The following is a 20,337-nucleotide window of genomic DNA, read 5'->3' on the forward strand; positions in this document are numbered from 1 at the left end:
TTTTTCCATTCTCCTTCAGATAGGAATTGCATATGAATTTGGTAGTAGTATATATTAATTTGGAGATTGAAGGAAGATCCTTTTATATTTTCCCTAAATGATTGGGGTTGTAGGACTAATATTTCTGTATAATCATTACAGAAAAATGACGGGCACTTCACTGTGATCCAGCTGGTTGGTATGCTGAGAGGCATCGCTGCAGGAATGAAGTACCTTTCTGACATGGGCTACGTGCATAGAGACCTTGCTGCCAGAAACATCTTAATAAATAGTAACCTTGTGTGCAAAGTGTCTGACTTTGGGCTTTCCAGGGTACTGGAAGATGATCCTGAGGCAGCCTACACTACTAGGGTAAGAGCTAACGGGATGAATTTCTGAAATACTAGACTAGAGACATTTAATATTTAAGTTTTTAAAGGAAATAGAAAAAAAAAAGAAAGAAAAGAGAAAAGAAAGAAATTCCTGCAAAATAGGAAGAAAAAGTGAGAAAAAGGGGAAGGTGGATTAAAAAAATCCAGATAACTCTCCTTGTTAGAGGTCAGAAAATTCAAATATTAAATTCAGATAAGCCAAGTATTCACTTTATGAGTCTTAGTAGTTCATTTTATCCTTGCAGATACTGAAAATAAAAAGTTTGAGTTCATAGTGGATACAACTCATAAAATTATATATAGTATTAAATGTAAAAGAAAAAGTTAGAGAGAATCTCCTGCATTAAAAGCAATAAATATATTATATATACATATATTAACATTATTGGTGGTATTTTAATGCCTAATTTCTTTTATACTATGTAAATTGTTAAGCCCACATCTATGAACAATTGGTCACTAATTCACATTGTCATAATTAGCATAAATCAACACCCTTTTCCAGCAAAGTAATTGCTTCCTGAATTGCTGTTGTATAATTGACAGTTTTTTTCTGTGGAAAACTGTGGGAATTGATGCAACAGAATTTTCTGGACAGTCTGTATATTGCACTTCTTGAGTTTTAATCCCTTTTAATAAACTACATTTGTTTAATTCTAAATCTTCTGAAGGGCATCAAGATAGCCTCAATGTTTAAACTTCTTATGAGGACAGGAATTTATCATTATATCTTTTTCACTATTCAATGTGGCTAACTTTTGTTTCAATACAGAATACTTATGTCATCTCTTATTCTTACGATAGATGTTACACATTTTCTTATTTAATTCAATGCTTTAAGATTACTTCTACTCATAGTCTAACAATAATCTATAGATTATAAGGCTGTTTATTTTTCATTGCTGCATTGTGATTTATGGATAGTTAAGGATTATACTATGCTGAAGATCATGAGTAACTTATCTAAGCAAACAAAACCTTCAAATTGTCAGTTTAATAAATCAATAAATTAATTGGTGGAATATCCCTTTCCTTCTAGATCTAATTATTATTGTCATTATTTGAGTTAAATGAAACCTCAATTAGGAATTCTCCTGGGATTAGAGTTACACTTAATAAACTTGGCCTAAGCAAGATTGAGGTTATAGAAAAATCCATTCCCAGCATGACTGGTTGGTGTCTCAGTTAAATGCATAAAGTAAATATGTCAAGGTCTGTGTGAAAGTGTCATGCTGGTGGAGAGGGAGGGGTAGAGGAGCCAGAGATCCTGAGACACTCAAGACTTACTCCTGGGAAATGGGGTGTGGCAGCACTTCGTGGAAAATCCATATACTGAGAGATTAGCCAATAAGGGAACTTCAGATAATATTGATGTCCAATATGATGGTCAGAGGACCAGGAGAAAATTTCTAGGCTGAAGTTTAAAGTAATAGACCCATTACAATTTCAAGAGGAATTGTAATAATTATAGATGATCCCAATGCCACATAGCCAGGCCTAATAATGTGATCTTGCCTATGAATAATTAATTAACAAAAATTATGTTTCAGGAAAGTCTTCTCAATGTGGTGCTACCATATTTCTAAAGAGCAAATAATTCAAACTTAGTTTCAATAATTCAAATTAACATCAACTCAGAACAATTTTAAGCATTACATGAAATTGTTATTTCTTCATATATCCTGAAACTTTGGTTCATAAAGAAAGATTAAGTCCCATTTTTTCTAGTATGTGAATTATTTTTTTTTCTTCCTGCAAAACAGGAAGGCATATATTAGTCTTTTTACAGGAAAATATTCAAAACACACACTTCTCTCTTTCTCTCTTTTAAAATATATTTGCTTATAGATGAAATGTTTGGTTGCATTGATTTTTCTTCTTTTAAAAATGAGGAGAAAAAGGTTTACCCTGAAAGGTGTGGGATATAAAAGTGTTATCTTGTAAACTAGGAGAAAACTTACCAAATCATTGTTTTTATCATGTAAAAACCCCGAACTTGATAATGTTGTAAGTTTTCCCCTGTAATCTAATTTTAATAATTTTTAATTTGGTTGAATCTCATTTAGATACTTACCTTTTATGTTAAAACAAAAACAGTTTGACCAAACACACACTAAAATATGACAATGGGAAATAAGAGAAATCAAGACTAAAAGAAATTGCACGGTGTCAGGAGAAAGTCTAACTAAGTTTTTAACATATCTGATTTTCATGCTTGTCTTATTAACTTTTAAACTTCTCATGGTTACATTCAGCAATCAAGACTATCTATTTACAGTCCCTATATTAAAGGAAAAAAGAACCCTGGGAATTTGAGTCCTTTACTTTCTGTTAGAAAGTCATGAAAGTATACCTTATTGATTTTCCTGACTGCCTGCTTTCCACACTTAGAGCTGCCATCCTGATACTGTAATTGAGATGTGGGTCCTGTATATGTTCCAGTAGTCAAACAGAATTTAAACTAGAAAGCTTGCAGCCAGCCAATTAGTAGTCAGCCTACAAGTGCTTATGGGCTGAGATATGTGAAAAGAGACTGTATGCTGTCAAACAGATTCACTTAAAAATGCTACAGCTCTTTCTAGATCTTTTCAGTGAGGAAGCAGTATCCCTAGATACATTTGAAGTATGTGGGAATTTTTTTCTTCTTTTTCAATTGTAGGGAGGCAAAATTCCAATCAGATGGACTGCCCCAGAAGCTATAGCTTTCCGAAAGTTTACCTCTGCCAGTGATGTCTGGAGCTATGGGATCGTGATGTGGGAGGTTGTGTCTTATGGAGAGAGACCCTACTGGGAGATGACTAACCAAGATGTAAGTATGGAACTACTCCCCCTAAAGTTTGAATTGAAACAGTTAGTTCTCTGAGTCGGGAGACTATATGTGTGTGTGTGTGTGTGTGTGTGTATTTCTGAAAATGACACGCTTAAAAAAGTGAAATACTCTTTGCTTAACCTCTGACCTGTTTTGTTGTCATTAAAATCCTTTATGCAGTAGCTCAAAATAAGTTAGTACAAAGGAAAGCAAGTTACTGTTATATAAAAGCTTGCCAGACAGTTCTAGCAGTACTGTAGTGCTGTGTCACTCATTTTATGTCAGTATCATTTTCAAAAATGAAGAAAGATCTATCAAAGAATGAATACTGACAGACAAGTTTTTATGACATGCACTTGATAAAGGGAGCTAAAACTCCAAACCAAAAGGGTGAATAATATCGATTTAATAGTGGATGCTCTTAGAGGATAAAAAGAAATAATCTGTTTCTTTACATTAAAAAAAAATTTAGGAAGAGTAATATTGTCTATTTAATTTGGGAAAAAAACAGATTTTTTCTCCCACGTGGAGAAATAATTCAGGCTTAGAACAATAGAATCCTGGAATTAAAGAAACCATGAAAGAATCTTCTATTCAAGTTCAGAATGATGCCTGACTACATGGCTCTTTGGTTTTTGACTTCGTAATTGTTACTATTCAATATAGCCCTTTCTATTTTGGATTGCATTGAAATTTGATATTTTTCTTCAAGTAATTATAAAAGCTGTCTTTTATTGAGCCCTTACTATATGCCATACTCTGTTTGAAATGATTTACCAACTAATAGCTCATTACTTCTTTATATAAAAACCAGTATAATGGACTTATAACCAGTATAATGGTCTTAACTAAATACCATGCTGATTTAAAACATTTCTTATTTTTCTCCAATTATTTCTTTCATCCATGCTCTGTAAAATCTCCTGCTCCTATGCCTCAGGGGTTATTAGACAGGTGCTTTAGCTCTCTGGCTTTATTTTGGTGAATCAACAGTACCACGCCAGTAACTGACTCACTTTCAGATATAAAAATCCAAGTCCAATCTAAATCAGAGTCAATCCTATATCCATTTCAAAGTGTTTTCCACAACTGCAGGGCCAACCTGACCCTAAGTAGCAAGATTGGGAAGGAAGAATTGTCAGATTCTTGCTTTCCTCTCTGCAAGGTCCTTAAAGAGGAGGATGTACTCCAACTGAGATGTCCCAGAGTTCCTTGCACTTGCCGCCTGCTCCCCACTTCACAGTCTCTAATGGTACCTTACAGATGTCTGCTTCACCTGAGGAAAGCACATCCTTGTTTGATGTTCTACCAGTTTTCCCTCTTTTAGATACTATTGCAGGCTACCCCAGCCATCCTGCCTTCTTCAGATTTCCCCAGATGAGAAGCCAGGGTCACCCTGTGGCTTTTCCAAGAAATATTTCACAGCATTCTTTTCGGATAGCAATAGTAAATTAGGCTGATGGATTCCCGTCTCTCAACAAGCATACTGAAAGGCAGTGAGTCTTCCTTTCTTTTAGTCATCTAAAATTGCTACAACGAGTTTTCTTTTGCCCTGTTCACTTGACCTAGTGAAGGGATGCTGACCTCTGTTTCTTTCAATTTGAGAGAACGTAGTATCTATTGTCTTTAACTTTATGGTTTTAGGGGCACGACTATGGCCAAAGTATTGAATTCTTGTCACACATTTAACAACCCATCAGAGAGATATTATTTCTGTCTGGCTGTTAATAAACTGAAACTTAAGAGATTAAATGATTTTCTTAATGCCACAAAAATAATAAAAGTTATATCAGAAATTTCAACCTGGTTCTCCAAAATTTTAATACCTAACCACTACACTGTTTCCAATTGAATCAATGTTTACATCCTCCCCTTCATTTCCAACCAGTGAGCCTAGATCAACCTTCTAATTAAATGTAAAATATTCAATTCAATATATAATGATTACTATGAGTTAATCTAGCCGAGACAAAGACCAGACCTATTTGCTACTTGCTACTCTCCAGATAAATGCCGAATGCTAACTTGAGATGTATGGTTTGGCTTCTGACTTCTCTCAAGGCTCATTTCAATGCCATTTTTCCTTTTAGTTTTTGTGAAAGTATTTTATTCTGTAATGCCAGCAAGCCTGCTCCCTTCACTCAAGGAAAACATTTACCCCTTATTTGCCTAGTGTTTTAATTCCTTCTCACTTGAGATATTTTGAATTCTGATTCCATCACTTGGAATTATTAGTCTTTCCCAACTATGTGTATAATATGTGTAGGATTATTATTCACATTATTGGAAATTATGCCTGATATAGCTGTATCTGTCACAAATAAAATGATAGATCAAAGTAGAACATAATGCTAGGTGAATGCTCATAAGTGTTTCTACTGATCTGGACTGTGCTTGTTCATGCTCCTGGGGATTGGCTGATCTATACTGGTAAACCTTGGCTCTGCTCCACACAGCCCTCCTCTTCTTTCAGAGACCAGCAGGCTAGCCTAGATATGAGCTCATTTTTCCCATGGCTGAAGAGTGAGAATAAGCCCAGCCTGCAACATTCCATTGTCCAATCCCATAATCAGAGGATCAGTCCACTCACACTGCTATTGTGAATGGACAATATAAAGTTATATGGAGGGCTTCCCTGGTGGCGCAGTGGTTGAGAGTCCGCCTGCCGATGTAGGGGACAGGGGTTCGTGCCCCGGTCCGGGAAGGTCCCACATGCCACGGAGCAGCTGGGCCCGTGAGCCATGGCCGCTGAGCCTGCGTGTCCGGAGCCTGTGCTCCGCAACGGGAGAGGCCACAACAGTGAGAGGCCCGCGTACCGCAAAAAAAAAAAAAAAAAAAAAAGTTATATGGAAAAGGACATAGAAACAAAGAGGTGTGAATAATTCAGAACAGATATTTTTCCTGATTTCAGCCATTTGAGAGCCTTGATACTTTTTCAGATAACTTTATTTCAAACTATTTAGAAAAATACAAGGAAGTGCTAATATTTTTGGACATAATAAAAGTAAAAACTAATATTTTGACATTGGCTGGGTTTTCCCAGAATCTAAATGAGGTTTACAGAAAAATGTTATACAGTTAAAGATCTTTCTAAAATGTCTGCCTTTAATAGAAGGTCCAATACATGCTTTGCATTTTCTCAGCAAGTTTACTAGCATTAGTGGCATTTAGTTTCTAGATATGGCATTAAGTTTGGTATGCCTCAATTTCCATCAAAATTTGTATCTAAGAAACATGACAGATCTTCTGTATTTGAAAATCATGATCACTGAATATTTCATTTGAAAAAAAATTCTCAGAAAGCAAAATAGAAGTACTGACTTGGCAGTTTTGAATGATGTATCCCATCATCTCTACATTTCAGATACTGATTCTAAAAAGGCTTTGCCACCATGAAAATGTTACATTACCAAGACATTCAGAATAACCGAAATCTCTCAGAGGAGACCTTCCACTGTGTCAGGGGGATAGAATGCTGTGGTAGGTTTTTTTGGTTTAGGATTGTCTCTGTTATCACAGAGAAAAGCCATAACAACACATAATAAAAATAAACTTAAATGACTAAGATGATTTTAGGTACATATCAGACCATGAACTCTGATTCAAGCTTGGGAATCTAAGATAACATCCTGTAGTCAGTAGAAGCTTCTTTATTTATAGCAAAGATTTTAAATCTCAACATTTTTCAGAACTTAAAATAAAAAACAAAATAAGAAGAGATGTCATTGTATTGCATTTTTATATTTAGTGACAATGTCTTTCTCTTGTATTTATTCAGAAATGTAGGAATACATAGTGTATACTAAGCACATAAATTACAAAATGTTTGAAAAACTCAAAATGTTTTAAGTAATCTGTTTTTAAAATTTTTTTTAGGCATTCAGGTTTCTAGTACCATTTCTGTCAGCCTAAATCTTACTTTTAAGGAAGCAAAAACTTTGACTCCAGAAGGATGTGAACTCACTTTGTGCTGGGTTTTTCTCTCTCTTGGTCTTCTAAGGATAATGCTGCCCTTGGATACAAGTAATTACTTTAGGGACTGGTAGGTAACCTCATGGAAATTCTTACCCCTTTGGAAAAAAATGAGACATAAAGAAATATCAATAATGCAGTCTAAAATCCCTATACCTTGTTGTTTAAAAACAACTAAAACACAAATCTGAAATTGAAAGAATAGAATCATCTTTGATTCTATAACTCTCGGTCAGTTTCAATGATTATAAAGGGAATGGACTTGAACAGATTTCCAAGATCTCTTTAATCTCTGGAATTCTATTGATCTAAGATTGATATGCAAAGAAAAAGACATACTCAGTACACTTTTAATAGCTATTGGAGACAGAAAAAAAATCTTAGGAAGAAAATTGGTCTATATGGAACTATTTCTATGGCATTTGAGATAATTTCCAGGAATATATAATTAAACTCTAGTCACTTTGGGGGAAGCTTCATATCTCATAGTAACTAAAGGACTCATCTGTGAAATTTTGAGTAAACACTAAGCAACACAGGTACTCACACTCTGTATAGAACCTAACTCATCAAAACACACAGCTGTTGCTCAAAGTTTCCCTATATATTTCCTGGCACTCACTTATCCAGCCTACACTTTCACACCTCCTGTTATAAAGAATGCACTATCTTACAAAATAGCTCATTTTAATTATGGGTATTAATTTTTTTCTTATGGTGCAAGAAATCTGATTCCGTGAGGTAATATCCATACCTGTCCCAAATTATTTTCTTGGGAGGTAATTATTTCTCATTTCAATAGTGTGACTCAGCACCAGGATAGAAAGACTGCATATCTGCATGCCAGAGGGACTTAAATGTGAATCTTTCCACTGCAACTTGTTACTTATGTGAATGTGGGCAATAGTTAACCTTCTGGAATGTCACGTATTTCACCTGTAAAATGTGTATATGATTTCTATTTTGCAAATATGTGTTAAAAATGAATGTAGATAATATACAGACAATTTGCTTCTTAGTACCTATGATATCAATGATCCTGGGCTAGTCTAGATGCTCCAAGAAGCCTATGCTATGAGGAAATTACATACACATTAGTATTATTAAAGGGAATTGCTTGTGAGGACAAACATGAAGGGATGAGAGGAAGCTAGGAGAGATGTCAGACTGTGATACAAATCTGACCCCAGGTAGAGTAGAGATCGAAGGAAAGATGATTGGAGGCAAGTATCTGAGTCTGAAGTGCACTTCTAAGAGAGGTTGCCAAGGCCGCCAAAGAGTCCTCAAGCCAGCATTGCCTGTCATAGGAGTCTCATAGGAATGTGCCTACCTTATCACTACCGTATTCTGTAATTGACTGGGAGTAACTTATGTAAAGCATGGCCTTGGTATAAATGTGATGATGGATTTTAGAGGTTTTAGTGTTAAGGACTATAGATCAATTTCCATCCCTGCAGGTGAAGATATGAGAGACAGATTCTCGAGGTTGCTATGCTCCACCCCTTTTGCAACACAGAGCAACTTTTCCACACAGGTTCAGGAAGCATCTGTTCCATGGTTCTGTAGGGTTTTCTTTCTGAAGGGAAATTCAGCAGAAGCGGGTTATGGACTGAACTGCAGTCTCTGTAGCTTCAGCTGATCTCAGGACCTCATCTGGTCCTTAGCCTCTCCCTCCTCCACTATCCATTCTGACTTCCCATCGCCAACAACCTGGCAGATCATCGTGGCTTAACTGGTAGACGGAATCAATACTTCACTCTTGGGGGTTGGCATTTTCTGGCCACAGCTGTTATAAAGGGGTAACAAGAGAGCCCCTTAGAGTATTACCTGGATTCCACATAAATTTCTCCCCACCCCAACTGTGTGAAAACAGCTCAAATGCCCCCTGCTGTTCAGTATCAATAACCTTGGCCATCATGGTGACTCACCTTCTCTTGTGCTTGTACCTGAGAACAAGTAGTCCAAAGTGCCTGGTGACAGCTATAACCGTTTGTCACCTGGCAAGAGTTACTGGGAATGAAGCACACTATAGAAGTTTCTGAGTTGATTGATTTAATACATAAATTGCATCCTGAATAATGACAGCTACTATCAAAGTGTTGCCTCCATGTTGGTGCTTCAGCTGTGCCTTTAAAAGGCCTACCAGCATTCTGTGAGGCTAGTCGCTTCTGGATGATGAACTATGTGTAGTGGTTGCTGGAACCAGCACATATCAGCTGGTGAATTTTCAGAACATTTCTACCTGAATGAGATTATGTTGGTAGCTTACAGTTGACATGGAGCGAGTATTTATATCAGATAAGTGAGAAAATGTTATAAATCTGTTTTCCCTGCAAGAAAAGCCAGTTGTTAAATATTTAGGATCATATCACTAAGTATGTGATAAACTCACACATCCTTCACTGAGGTGGATGTTCTAGTTAGGGTATATGCTCGTTGGGAGTCCATGTTTGTGGATCAAGCATCTCAACCTTATAATGCTAGCTGAGGCTCTGTGGGTAAAAGCAAACCAGAATGGGTATGTGTGTCTGAAAGATAAACCCATGACCCTTGCATGATGGAAAGGGCCCAATAGAGTCACCACCCACTGAAGAGTGCCTTATTAGGTGCTCAGTGTTGGGTTTTATATATTGGAAGGAAGAGCAGCGTTCTATAAATTGTGTTCAGACTATTGATTTACATGTCAATGCCAAGAAAATGCATAGTTTATGATAATATTTCAGATATAGAAATCTGAAATGGTGCCAGATTGTCTGTAAAAATTCTGGTTGTCTTTTTATTTTTATTTTTTCTCTTTTCTTTCATTCATCTCAACCTCCTCAATTAACAAAGATAATCATAATAACAAAGTCAATTGAGATTATGACTCATTGGCCATACATTGTATATTGTATGGTAAAATGAACAGCCTAAATAGCACTTTGGCAGATTTTCAGCATTTCACAAACCACCAGAGTACTAATGCCATTCATTTCTCCCCCAAGCTATGAAAGGAACAATAGGTAAAACTGAAAAAAAAAATCACTTCAAAATGTCTAAATATAAAATCTAAAATTATAGCTCTAAATCTATTTTAAATATAAATTCTAAACATTAATTTAGAATTAAATTCAATGACCTAATTACTGGGCCAAGTTCTAAGTTAACTTAGAGACAGAGTACTATATTTATATATAAAAATTTAGCTGAAAATAAAGTTAAGTAATATATTCTGGAAATAATTTCTCAGATCAAATAACTTACTAATTCCTTTAAAACTAAGGAATTGGTTTAATTCATTCATTTCATAATCACATATAAGACTAGCTGCTCAGTGGAGGAAAGACAATATTTTTTTAAATAGGTGCTAATGAAAAAAAATAGACATAATTTGTATCAGCTTTGGGGAAAAGCATATTATAAAATATATCATGCTTTAAGTAAATAAGAATGACTGTTTTCACTGCATAGTTAAATATTTCATGATATAAAATATACTAAGACATTTAATTTTGGTACATATATGTTATTAAGGTAATACCACCATCCTTATCCAAAATGCAAAGTATTATAATAAGCAAATTAATAAATAAATGAGCTTCCATTAATATATGAGTGCAAATGGTACTTTTAATTTTTATTATTCATTTATTTGATCACTAGTTATAATTTCTCAAAATCGATTTAGCACTTTTTTCTTTTGTAAATTTTTTATTAGTACCTATTTCTTATTTATTTGTTGTTTTATTTTATTGTTTTATTATATTTCTCATATGCATGAGATTTTAATACATTAGATACATTAACCATGTGTTATAGTTTTTGTAAGATTTTCTACGAACACTATCACATAGTTATTCCTTTTTTTTTTTAACATCTTTATTGGAGTATAATTGAATTGCAATGGTGTGTTAGTTTCTGCTTTATAACAAAGTGAATCAGTTATACATATACATCTGTTCCCATATCTCTTCCCTCTTGGTTCTCCCTCCCTCCCACCCTCCTTATCCCACCCCTCTAGGTGGTCAGAAAGCACCAAGCTGATCTCCCTGTGCTATGCGGCTGCTTCCCACTAGCTATCTATTTTATGTTTGGTAGTGTATATATGTCCATGCCACTCTCTCACTTTGTCACAGTTTAACCTTCCCTCCTCCCAATATCCTCAAGTCCATTCTCTAGTAGGTCTGTGTCTTTATTCCCGTCTTGCCCCTAGGTTGCTCATGACTTTTTTTTTTTCTTAGATTCCATATATATGTGTTAGTATACGATATTTGTTTTTCTCTTTCTGACTTACTTCACTCTGTATGACAGACTCTAGGTCCATTCACCTCACTACAAATAACTCAATTTCATTTCTTTTTATGGCTGAGTAATATTCCATCATATATATGTGCCACATCTTCTTTATCCATTCATCTGTCGCTGGACATTTAGGTTGCTTCCATGTCCTGGCTATTGTAAATAGAGCTGCAATGAACATTTTGGTACATGACTCTTACTGAATTATGCTTTTCTCAGGGTATATGCCCAGTAGTGGGATTGCTGGGTCATATGGTAGGTCTATTTTTAGTTTTTTAAAGAATCTCCATACTGTTCTCTATAGTGGCTGTATCAATTTCCCACCAACAGTACAAGAGGGTTCCCTTTTCTCCACACCCTCTCCAGCATTTATTGTTTGTAGATATTTTGATGATGGCCATTTTGACAGGTGTGAGATGATATCTCATTGTAGTTTTGAGTTGCATTTCTCTAATGATTAATGATGTTGAGCATTCTTTCATGTGGTTGTTGGCAAGCTGTATATCTTGTTTGGAGAAATGTCTATTTAGGTCTTCTGCCCATTTTTGGATTGGGTTGTTTGTTTTTTTGATATTGAGCTGCATGAGCTGCTTGTAAATTTTGGAGATTAATCCTTTGTCAGTTGCTTCCTTTGCAAATATTTTCTCCAATTCTGAGGGTTGTCTTTTGGTCTTGTTTATGGTTTCCTTTGCTGTGCAAAAGCTTTGAAGTTTCATTAGGTCCCATGTGTTTATTTTTGTTTTTATTTCCTTTCTCTAGGAGGTGGGTAAAAAAGGATCTTGCTGTGATTGATGTCATAGAGTGCTCTGCCTATGTTTTCCTCTAAGAGTTTGATGGTGTCTGGCCTTACATTTAGGTCTCTAATCTATTTTGAGTTTATTTTTGTGTATGGTGTTAGGGAGTGTTCTAATTTCATTCTTTTACATGTAGCTGTCCAGTTTTCCCAGCACCACTTATTGAAGAGGCTGTCTTTTCTCTACTGTATATTCTTGCCTCCTTTATCAAAGATAAAGTGACCATATGAGTTTATCTCTGGGCTTTCTATCCTGTTTCAGTGATCTATATTTCTGTTTGTGTGCCAGTACCATACTGTCTTGTAGCTTTGTAGTATAGTCTGAAGTCTGGGAGCCTGATTCCTCCAGCTCCGTTTATTTTCCTCAAGATTGCTTTGGCTATTCGGGGTCTTTTTTGTTTCCATACAAATTGTAAAATGTTTTGTTTTAGTTCTGTGAAAAATGCCAGTGGTAGTTTGATAGAGATTGCATTGAATCTGCAGATTGCTTTGGGTAGTAGAGCCATTTTCACAATGTTGAATCTTCCAATCCAAAAACGTGGTATTTCTCTCCATCTATTTGTGTCATCTTTAATTTCCTTCATCAGTGTCTTATAATTTTCTGCATACAGGTCTTTTTTCTCCTTAGGTATGTTTATTCCTAGATATTTTATTCTTTTTGTTGCAGTGGTAAATGGGAGTGTTTTCTTAATTTCAGTTTCAGAGTTTTCATCATTAGTATATAGGAATGCCAGAGATTTCTGTGCATTAATTTTGTATCCTGCTACTTTACCAAATTCATTGATTAGCTCTAGTAGTTTTCTGTTGACATATTTATGATTCTCTATGTATAGTGTCATGTCATCTGCAAACAGTGACAGCTTTACTTCTCCTTTTCCAACTTGGATTCCATTTATTTCTTTTTCTTCTCTGAATGTTGTGGCTAAAACTTCCAAAACTATGTTGAAAAATAGTGGTGAGAGTGGGCAACCTTGTTTTGTTCCTGATCTTAGTGGAAATGGGTTCAGTTTTTCACCATTGAGAACGATGTTGGCTGTGGGTTTGTCATATATGGCCTTTATTATTTTGAGGAAAGTTCCCCCTATGCCTTTTAACTTTTGAGGGGCATGGACATATATATACACTACCTAATGTAAAATAGAGAGCTAGTGGGAAGCAGCCGCATAGCACAGGGAGATCAGCTCAGTGATTTGTGACCACCTAGAGGGGTGGGATAGGGAGGTTGGGAGGGAGACATAAGGGGGAGGAGATATGGGGATATATGTTTATGTATAGCTGATTCACTTTGTTATAAAGCTGAAACTAACACACCATTGTAAAGCAATTATACCCCAATAAAGATGTTAAGAAAATAAAATTAAATAATAATAATAAAGATGTATTGTTTTTGAGTTAGCTAAAGTGGTAGATGACTCCCAGGTATTTTGCTCATAGTTATTCAGTTATTTATCTGACCATTTATTTTTAGAGTCCTTGAGTACTTTTTCTTTCTCTGCCCAAACTTAACTATTGGTGCTTCTCAGAAACCTTTATTTTGTGCCCTTCCCGGGGAGATATAAACTATACCCTACTTCAAGCTGTGACCAAGCTTTGATGACCCTCACATTTATTATCATCCCAAATATCTCCTGTACTGCAGACAGATTCCTGTAGATTGCCATCTGTGGTTCCCTACTCACCTCAAATAAAACAAGCCCCAAATTATACCTGTCAGCATTTCCCACTCCCATAAATGTGGTAACCGAAAATTAATCACAACAACCATCCGGTGTGAAAGGCTTGAACTTGTTTTCTCTCAAATACTTTGTCTACTCTCACCTCTACCCTTATGTTATAAATGTCTCTGAAATCTCTCCATCTGACACTACTTTTGTACAGATGCCATTTCCTTTATCATTGAGAGACTGGTTTCTCTACAATCTTTCAAAATTATCTTGGTAAAAATTCTATTCTAATCATCATATTTTTTTCCATTTGTCAGATCAAATCTAAAGTGCTTGTTGAAAAATATAATTAAGTTAAATCATTAAGAAATTATTCAAATAGGATGTTGAGAAATATGCTCATTATTATTGGTTTGGGGTATCATTTAAATGTTAAAATTTTAATAATTGAATAAAAGTTTTATTATTATGTTCAGTAGCATAGACAGAACTCTTCTGGACTTAGACATTTTGATGGCAGCAGCAACATTAAGAATGTTTTTGATAAAACAATCTCACAATTAGACTGATACTCGTATGTGTGGTTGCATTTAAAATCAATGATGTTTGTAATGCCTGCACTACTAAACAGTCATTCCAAATTCCTGACAGAAATCAGTAGATGATAATAAACATCCAGACCTTGACATTATTAAATGATACATAAGACATTTATGCTAATTTAGCCTTTGACTTATCCACCATTTGCCATCCAAAAGTCTCTTTAGAAGTAAAATTGTAGTTCTATTACTTAAAAAAATGTGGTTCTACACATAATTTTTCATTAAGAAGACATTAACTTTTCAGAGAGGCCACTAGAAAAGTTAATCTCTATTTGATTCCAGAATGCGAGGATAAATAAAAGATGAACTGTTTATTTTTATGTCAATTAATTTTACAAATCACCCTACACCAAGATTTTAGGTAAAGATGATTACCATTTATTTTCTTTATCATATGTGAGGAAAGCCTATTATTTTTTTATATTGTGTGATAGCATATTTCTTCTTTGTTGTATTTTGCAGCCAATGGAATAATCAAGGATGTTAGAGACAGTTATGCTGCTTGGTATTGGAAGAGTAAGAGTAAGAAAGGATGTAAAATGAAGAGTAGGAAATTTCTCAAGCTATTCTGTACTAAATTTGTGGCTTTGGGGGACCGGTTCTCTTTCACTTTACACAGGTGATTAAAGCTGTAGAGGAAGGCTACCGTCTGCCAAGCCCCATGGACTGTCCTGCTGCTCTCTACCAATTAATGCTGGATTGCTGGCAGAAAGACCGAAATAGCAGGCCCAAGTTTGATGAAATCGTCAACATGTTGGACAAGCTGATCCGTAACCCAAGTAGCTTGAAGACTCTGGTTAATGCATCGAGCAGGTACAAGGCCAGTCTGGAGAGGTTTTCCTGAATATTGTTAATTCAGATTGATGCCACAAATATCAAGTTAATGAAATTATTTGTGTACACATGCTAGCCTATGAATCCATATTACACTAATTTCTTTGAATATGTTTTTTTCATAATTGTATTCTTTTATAATGAGTGAAATATAAAGGATTAAATTATACTTTAAAACACCTGTACCTAATCTAATAGTCTAACCTACCAGTTTCAGATAAATGTTAACTATAGCCAGATCCAGGTAGCATTTAAAAAAATCCACAAATATGTGTATTTTCAGGTGCTTTGGACTCCACATAGGTTTGGATGGAGGAAAATAAGATTATAACATGATGGGGAAAAGCCAATTAAGCACTGGTATAATTTTAAACAGGAGATATATAACAACAATTACTCTTTGATTTCCTTAGAATAGATTTCACCACCTGTTATATTTTATGAACATCAACAACTCCTTTTCCTTATCCAGTTGAGTACAGATATTTGGATAATCATTTACTGTGTAGTATTAACAGGACTTAAAAATAATAAATGAGTAATCTTGTGGAAAAAATTTGTGTGAGCAAATGAGCATTTTTTAAACTTTTCTGAATGCATGTGAATTCATTTAACTAATGTTACTTTATTTAAAGCATTCTTACTTCTTTTACCTGAAAAATTACAAAATTATCCTCTCAAAAAATAAATCAGTTTGATTCTATACTAAAAAATTTACCAAATTGTTATTTTCATTATATATAAGGCCGTTTTCTATCTCCATAAGAAAAGGTATCCTGCTGGTAACTGAACTGGCTGCCCCTAGTATGAACTAAATGAGAAACAATTTGTTGATAAAGTTACATAAGTTCTATGATTCTGGTATAACATTTGCTTACTAGGCAAAAGTCATTTTTAAATACAAATGAGGAATGAATCTTCAAACTCTGTTCAGGCATCATTAACTTTCTATGGTAGCAACTGGAGAATGCATCTTAGAGATCATTCCTTATGTTGTTCCCAAAATAACTGCTTTTAAATTGTTTATTGTCATCTAAAATATTGTGTTTCTCTCATCTACTTGTTTAAGTTATGTTAAGTTGTCACAAATGGATATAAGGAAAAGAAATCATAAAAATATATTTCTGTGTTCTAAATTGTATTAATTTATATCAGCATCATCATTATAGCTTGAGAGCAGCTTTAAAATCTCCAAAGAACTTTCATATTTCCTTGTATATATTATATAGAATTCAGCTTGCTAGGTTTCATTTAAATAGATTTAGCTTAAGACTATACAGTTGGTCCTCTGTATGTGCAGATGTGGAGAGCCGACTGTACTACACCATTTTATATAAGGGACTTGAGCGTCCATAGTTTTGGGTATCCATGGGGTGGAGGGTGGGGTCCTGGAACCAATTCCCTACAGATACTGGGGGAGGACTGTATCTCTCACTACCTCATCTTTATTCAGTCATCTACAAATCCTGGTTCTAGAAGGTGTTAGTTCCTGATTCACTATCTCTTTCTCTCTATCCCAACCCATGTCACAAAACTAGGTGATTTGAGTAACCATGTAGATGATATTCAAATATCTCTCAATACTTGAAATTTTCCCCTTCAATGATTTTGGTCTGTAGCCCACCTTGAACTCTTTTTCATAGTCATATTCTAGACTTTGCTATTACCAAAAATTGCATCTTTTCTATAATCTCAACTTCGAGATTCTATTCTCCATTCTATCTTCAACAAATCTTTGACTGTTCTGTTTAATGGCTACAAATTACTACCAAATGTCCACTTATTCATCCAATAAATATTCATGTGTCTACTCTGTGTCATGCTGTGGGCTAGGTGCTGATTATACAACATTGAGAAACACACAGTTGGGGGAGAGAGAGATAAACAAAATAAAAACATTGTGAGAGCGAGAGTAGAATTTAGCAGAACAACTATGAGCTAGAGTGCTTGTGCAGGTAAGACATGATGATGTCTTGAACTAAGGTGGTGACAAATTAAATAGAAATGGTCAGATTTGCAATATATTGGCAGTCAAATGGATAGTACACACAATTATAGATTGTAAGGGGACTGAAAACGAGGAAGGAGCAGACTATTGTATCATAGAGTATAAAGATGAGAACTTCATGAAGAATTGGATGTGGAGAAGATGAGTAGTGTGGCTTTGGACATGTTGTGATGAGAACCCCAGGAACTAATGGAGACATGAAGTAAGCACATGAATATATGAGAGATTTAGGCAGGAGGTGAAAATTGGAGAAAAATAGATGCTATGAAAGTGGGTAAAACTGCCTAAAGTAGAATAAAGTTATAGCCTGAGTAGACAAGATATAGAGCCATGTCCTGGCTACCTCCAAATTTTAAAGTCAGACAAAGAAGCAAAGAAAAGATATTGAAGAGATGCATACAGTGTTATGGTAGCCACAAAAGAGAGAACTATGATTCAAAAAAGGTTGAGGTAAGGTAAAATTTCAAGAGGGAGGTCGTAGTGGTGATTGTTGAATGTTTCTGAAAGGTCAGTCATCTTACATATTGGAAAATCTTCACAGATTTTGATAAAATTGAGGTCATTTCTCACCTTAACCAGAGCAATTTTTGTAGAATTGATGTGGAAGAAACTACACTGAAGTAGGTTGAAATGTAAATGGGATGTGAGAAAGTACAGAGAACATGAGTAGAAAGAAAGGTATTTGTCCTATATCTTATAGTTGAAATGTACTTAAGTAAACTCCCACTGATGGACATTTAAATTGCTTTTGATGTTTACTTTCATTAGCAAAAAAGTGCACATGTACTTTTTGACATTTTTCCTGATTATTTCCTTAGGATACCTTTCTAGAAATCATCATCTTCATCATCATCATTATCATATCATATATTATTGGCCAAAGTGTATAAATTTAGTATAGTTAAGAGCATCGCATGGTTTGATTAATTCTATTCAGTTTTCTTATGTATTGGGGGTTACATTTTGCTTTCCAGTTCCACTACTGGAATTAACCAGTAATTAGGTGAATTAACAAGCACCCCTGTATTTGTAAGAGCATAATATAAAGGATAACTAACTTCTGGTCTCCTGGGAAAGTAGATTAAATGAGCATGAGTTTCTCTAATGAAGTCTAGAAGCAATTGGCTTTACACAACTTATCCTGCATATCTCTATTTGGTAGCATTTTCTATATTATTTTTACAAACAAAACAGCTTTAGGAAGTAAATACATCTAAATTACTACATGGAATTTTTAGCTAATGTACATATCGAGCCATTATAAGTCATCATTAACTATGGATAGAAAAAATCTGAGTAGAATGTTTTGTGTTCTGTATTTTGAATTACTTTCTTCCTTGTTAGCATTTGTATATTTTTCTATTATAAATATACTTATAGACTCAAAGATCCATTGATTATGAGCTAATATTACAATATAATTTGTTACAAAAGAATTTAAATGTTACTTTTACTATTTGTGTTTTATGTGTTTTAGAGTACCTAATTTGTTAGCAGAACATGGCTCACTGGGGTCTGGGGCCTACAGATCAGTAGGTGAATGGCTAGAAGCAATCAAAATGGGCCGATATACAGAGATTTTCATGGAAAATGGATACAGTTCAATGGATGCTGTGGCTCAGGTGACCTTGGAGTGAGTAATTTTTCTGATAATTTTTACATAATTGCTGGGGTGAGAAAAATTGTTCAGAAACCAATCTGGATGAGGTCAAAGGAAATCAGTTAACCTTTGTCCATGTATGGCAGCTTTCAAAGAAGCCTCTTCATTTTTAGCCTGTATTGTTAACAACTGCATGGTTAATGCTACTTGTGGCCAATATCTTTGCTTCTTTACTTCAAACAAATAACATTTGCATATTTGAATAATTGGAATGACATCTCCTTGGCAAAATACTGGTACTTTGTGTTGTGGAAAAAGATGTTTTCTTGACAAAGTTTTTATACTGATACCTATGCTATATGAATGTAAATACAAAACAAAACAAACTGTAAGCACAATTGGTGTGGCTAGCCCTAAATAACAACAAAACATACTCTTAAATTTTGGCTCTGATGAATACCCAGGTAACATCAGCTTAAGCAAAGCTTCCCAGGCAGGAATCTTGTTTACTCTCTAAGTGGTGCATATTATATTCTTGCAATCCAAGGATATATTAGATCCTGCCTCTGATTTGTTATTTGGTACAATCTCAGTGGAACCAATTGTGCCCTTTTCTGTTTGCACGTTTAAGATAAAGTTTAACAAATCTTATTAAATATAAATCACTAGAGTTAAATATTGAATTCTTTAAGGTTGTAAGTTGTTTGTATCTTATTATATACTCTGTATGTGTAATTACTTTAGCCTAATATTTGTTATTTGTGGAAATTAACTGTTGTTATGGTGGTTACATCTAGATTACATTAACACGAATAATGTTTTAACCTGTGAATAAAATGATAACTTAGTTCAAATTACCTACAAATTCAAAGGTTAAAATATTGTTGTAACGTTTAAAACATGGTAGAACCTTCTAAAGCAGTAAACAACAGACCTTCTTCCATTACTTCACATAATATGAACACTGAGTGCTTGGTTCTCACCATTTCTATTCTGGCATTCTCTGGTTCATTTAATTCATTGTCCATCCACAAAAAGGTAACAGGGTACCATCATTTATCACCAATTAATGTCACATTCTCTCAGCATTTCTCTTCTCCATAACTATAGCTAAAAAGACCTAAAATCACCACTCAGCTGGCTATCTTAATTTATTGACTCTTATTTTCACCATCACCACTAAATCATATATACTTGATGACATGTATACTTTGCCCATTATTTCTTTGGACACTCAAAAAACTCATCTGTGCTTACTTAAAATAATAAATGGAAAAAATTACTGATAATTTAAAACTATTTTTACATGATTGCTCTTTAATTTTCCTGTAAAAATTGTCATTTTAATTTATTAAAGTCATTTGTCATTTTATATTAAAATGATACTGTAGGTATTTCTTCTACCC

At 34.6% G+C, this 20,337-nt stretch overlaps 1 protein-coding gene across 2 annotated transcripts in view; it reads left to right on the forward strand.

The window, feature by feature from the left end:
• EPHA5 (EPH receptor A5) overlaps nt 1-18,995 on the forward strand; it is a 309,970-nt gene extending 290,975 nt beyond the window's left edge. For both annotated transcript variants that reach the window (XM_081224004.1, XM_081224005.1), the window contains 4 exons: nt 142-351; nt 3,031-3,180; nt 15,109-15,302; nt 18,809-18,995. In XM_081224004.1, coding sequence (XP_081080130.1) covers nt 142-351; nt 3,031-3,180; nt 15,109-15,302; nt 18,809-18,968 — 714 coding nt within the window. In that variant the 3' untranslated portion in view covers nt 18,969-18,995. The remainder of the gene's footprint in view (nt 1-141; nt 352-3,030; nt 3,181-15,108; nt 15,303-18,808) is intronic.
• The last annotated feature ends 1,342 nt before the right edge of the window (nt 18,996-20,337 follow it).

The sequence above is a fragment of the Mesoplodon bidens genome (assembly GCF_964165515.1).
Source record: "Mesoplodon bidens genome assembly, chromosome: 1".
Classification (NCBI taxonomy): Eukaryota; Metazoa; Chordata; class Mammalia; order Artiodactyla; family Ziphiidae; genus Mesoplodon; species Mesoplodon bidens.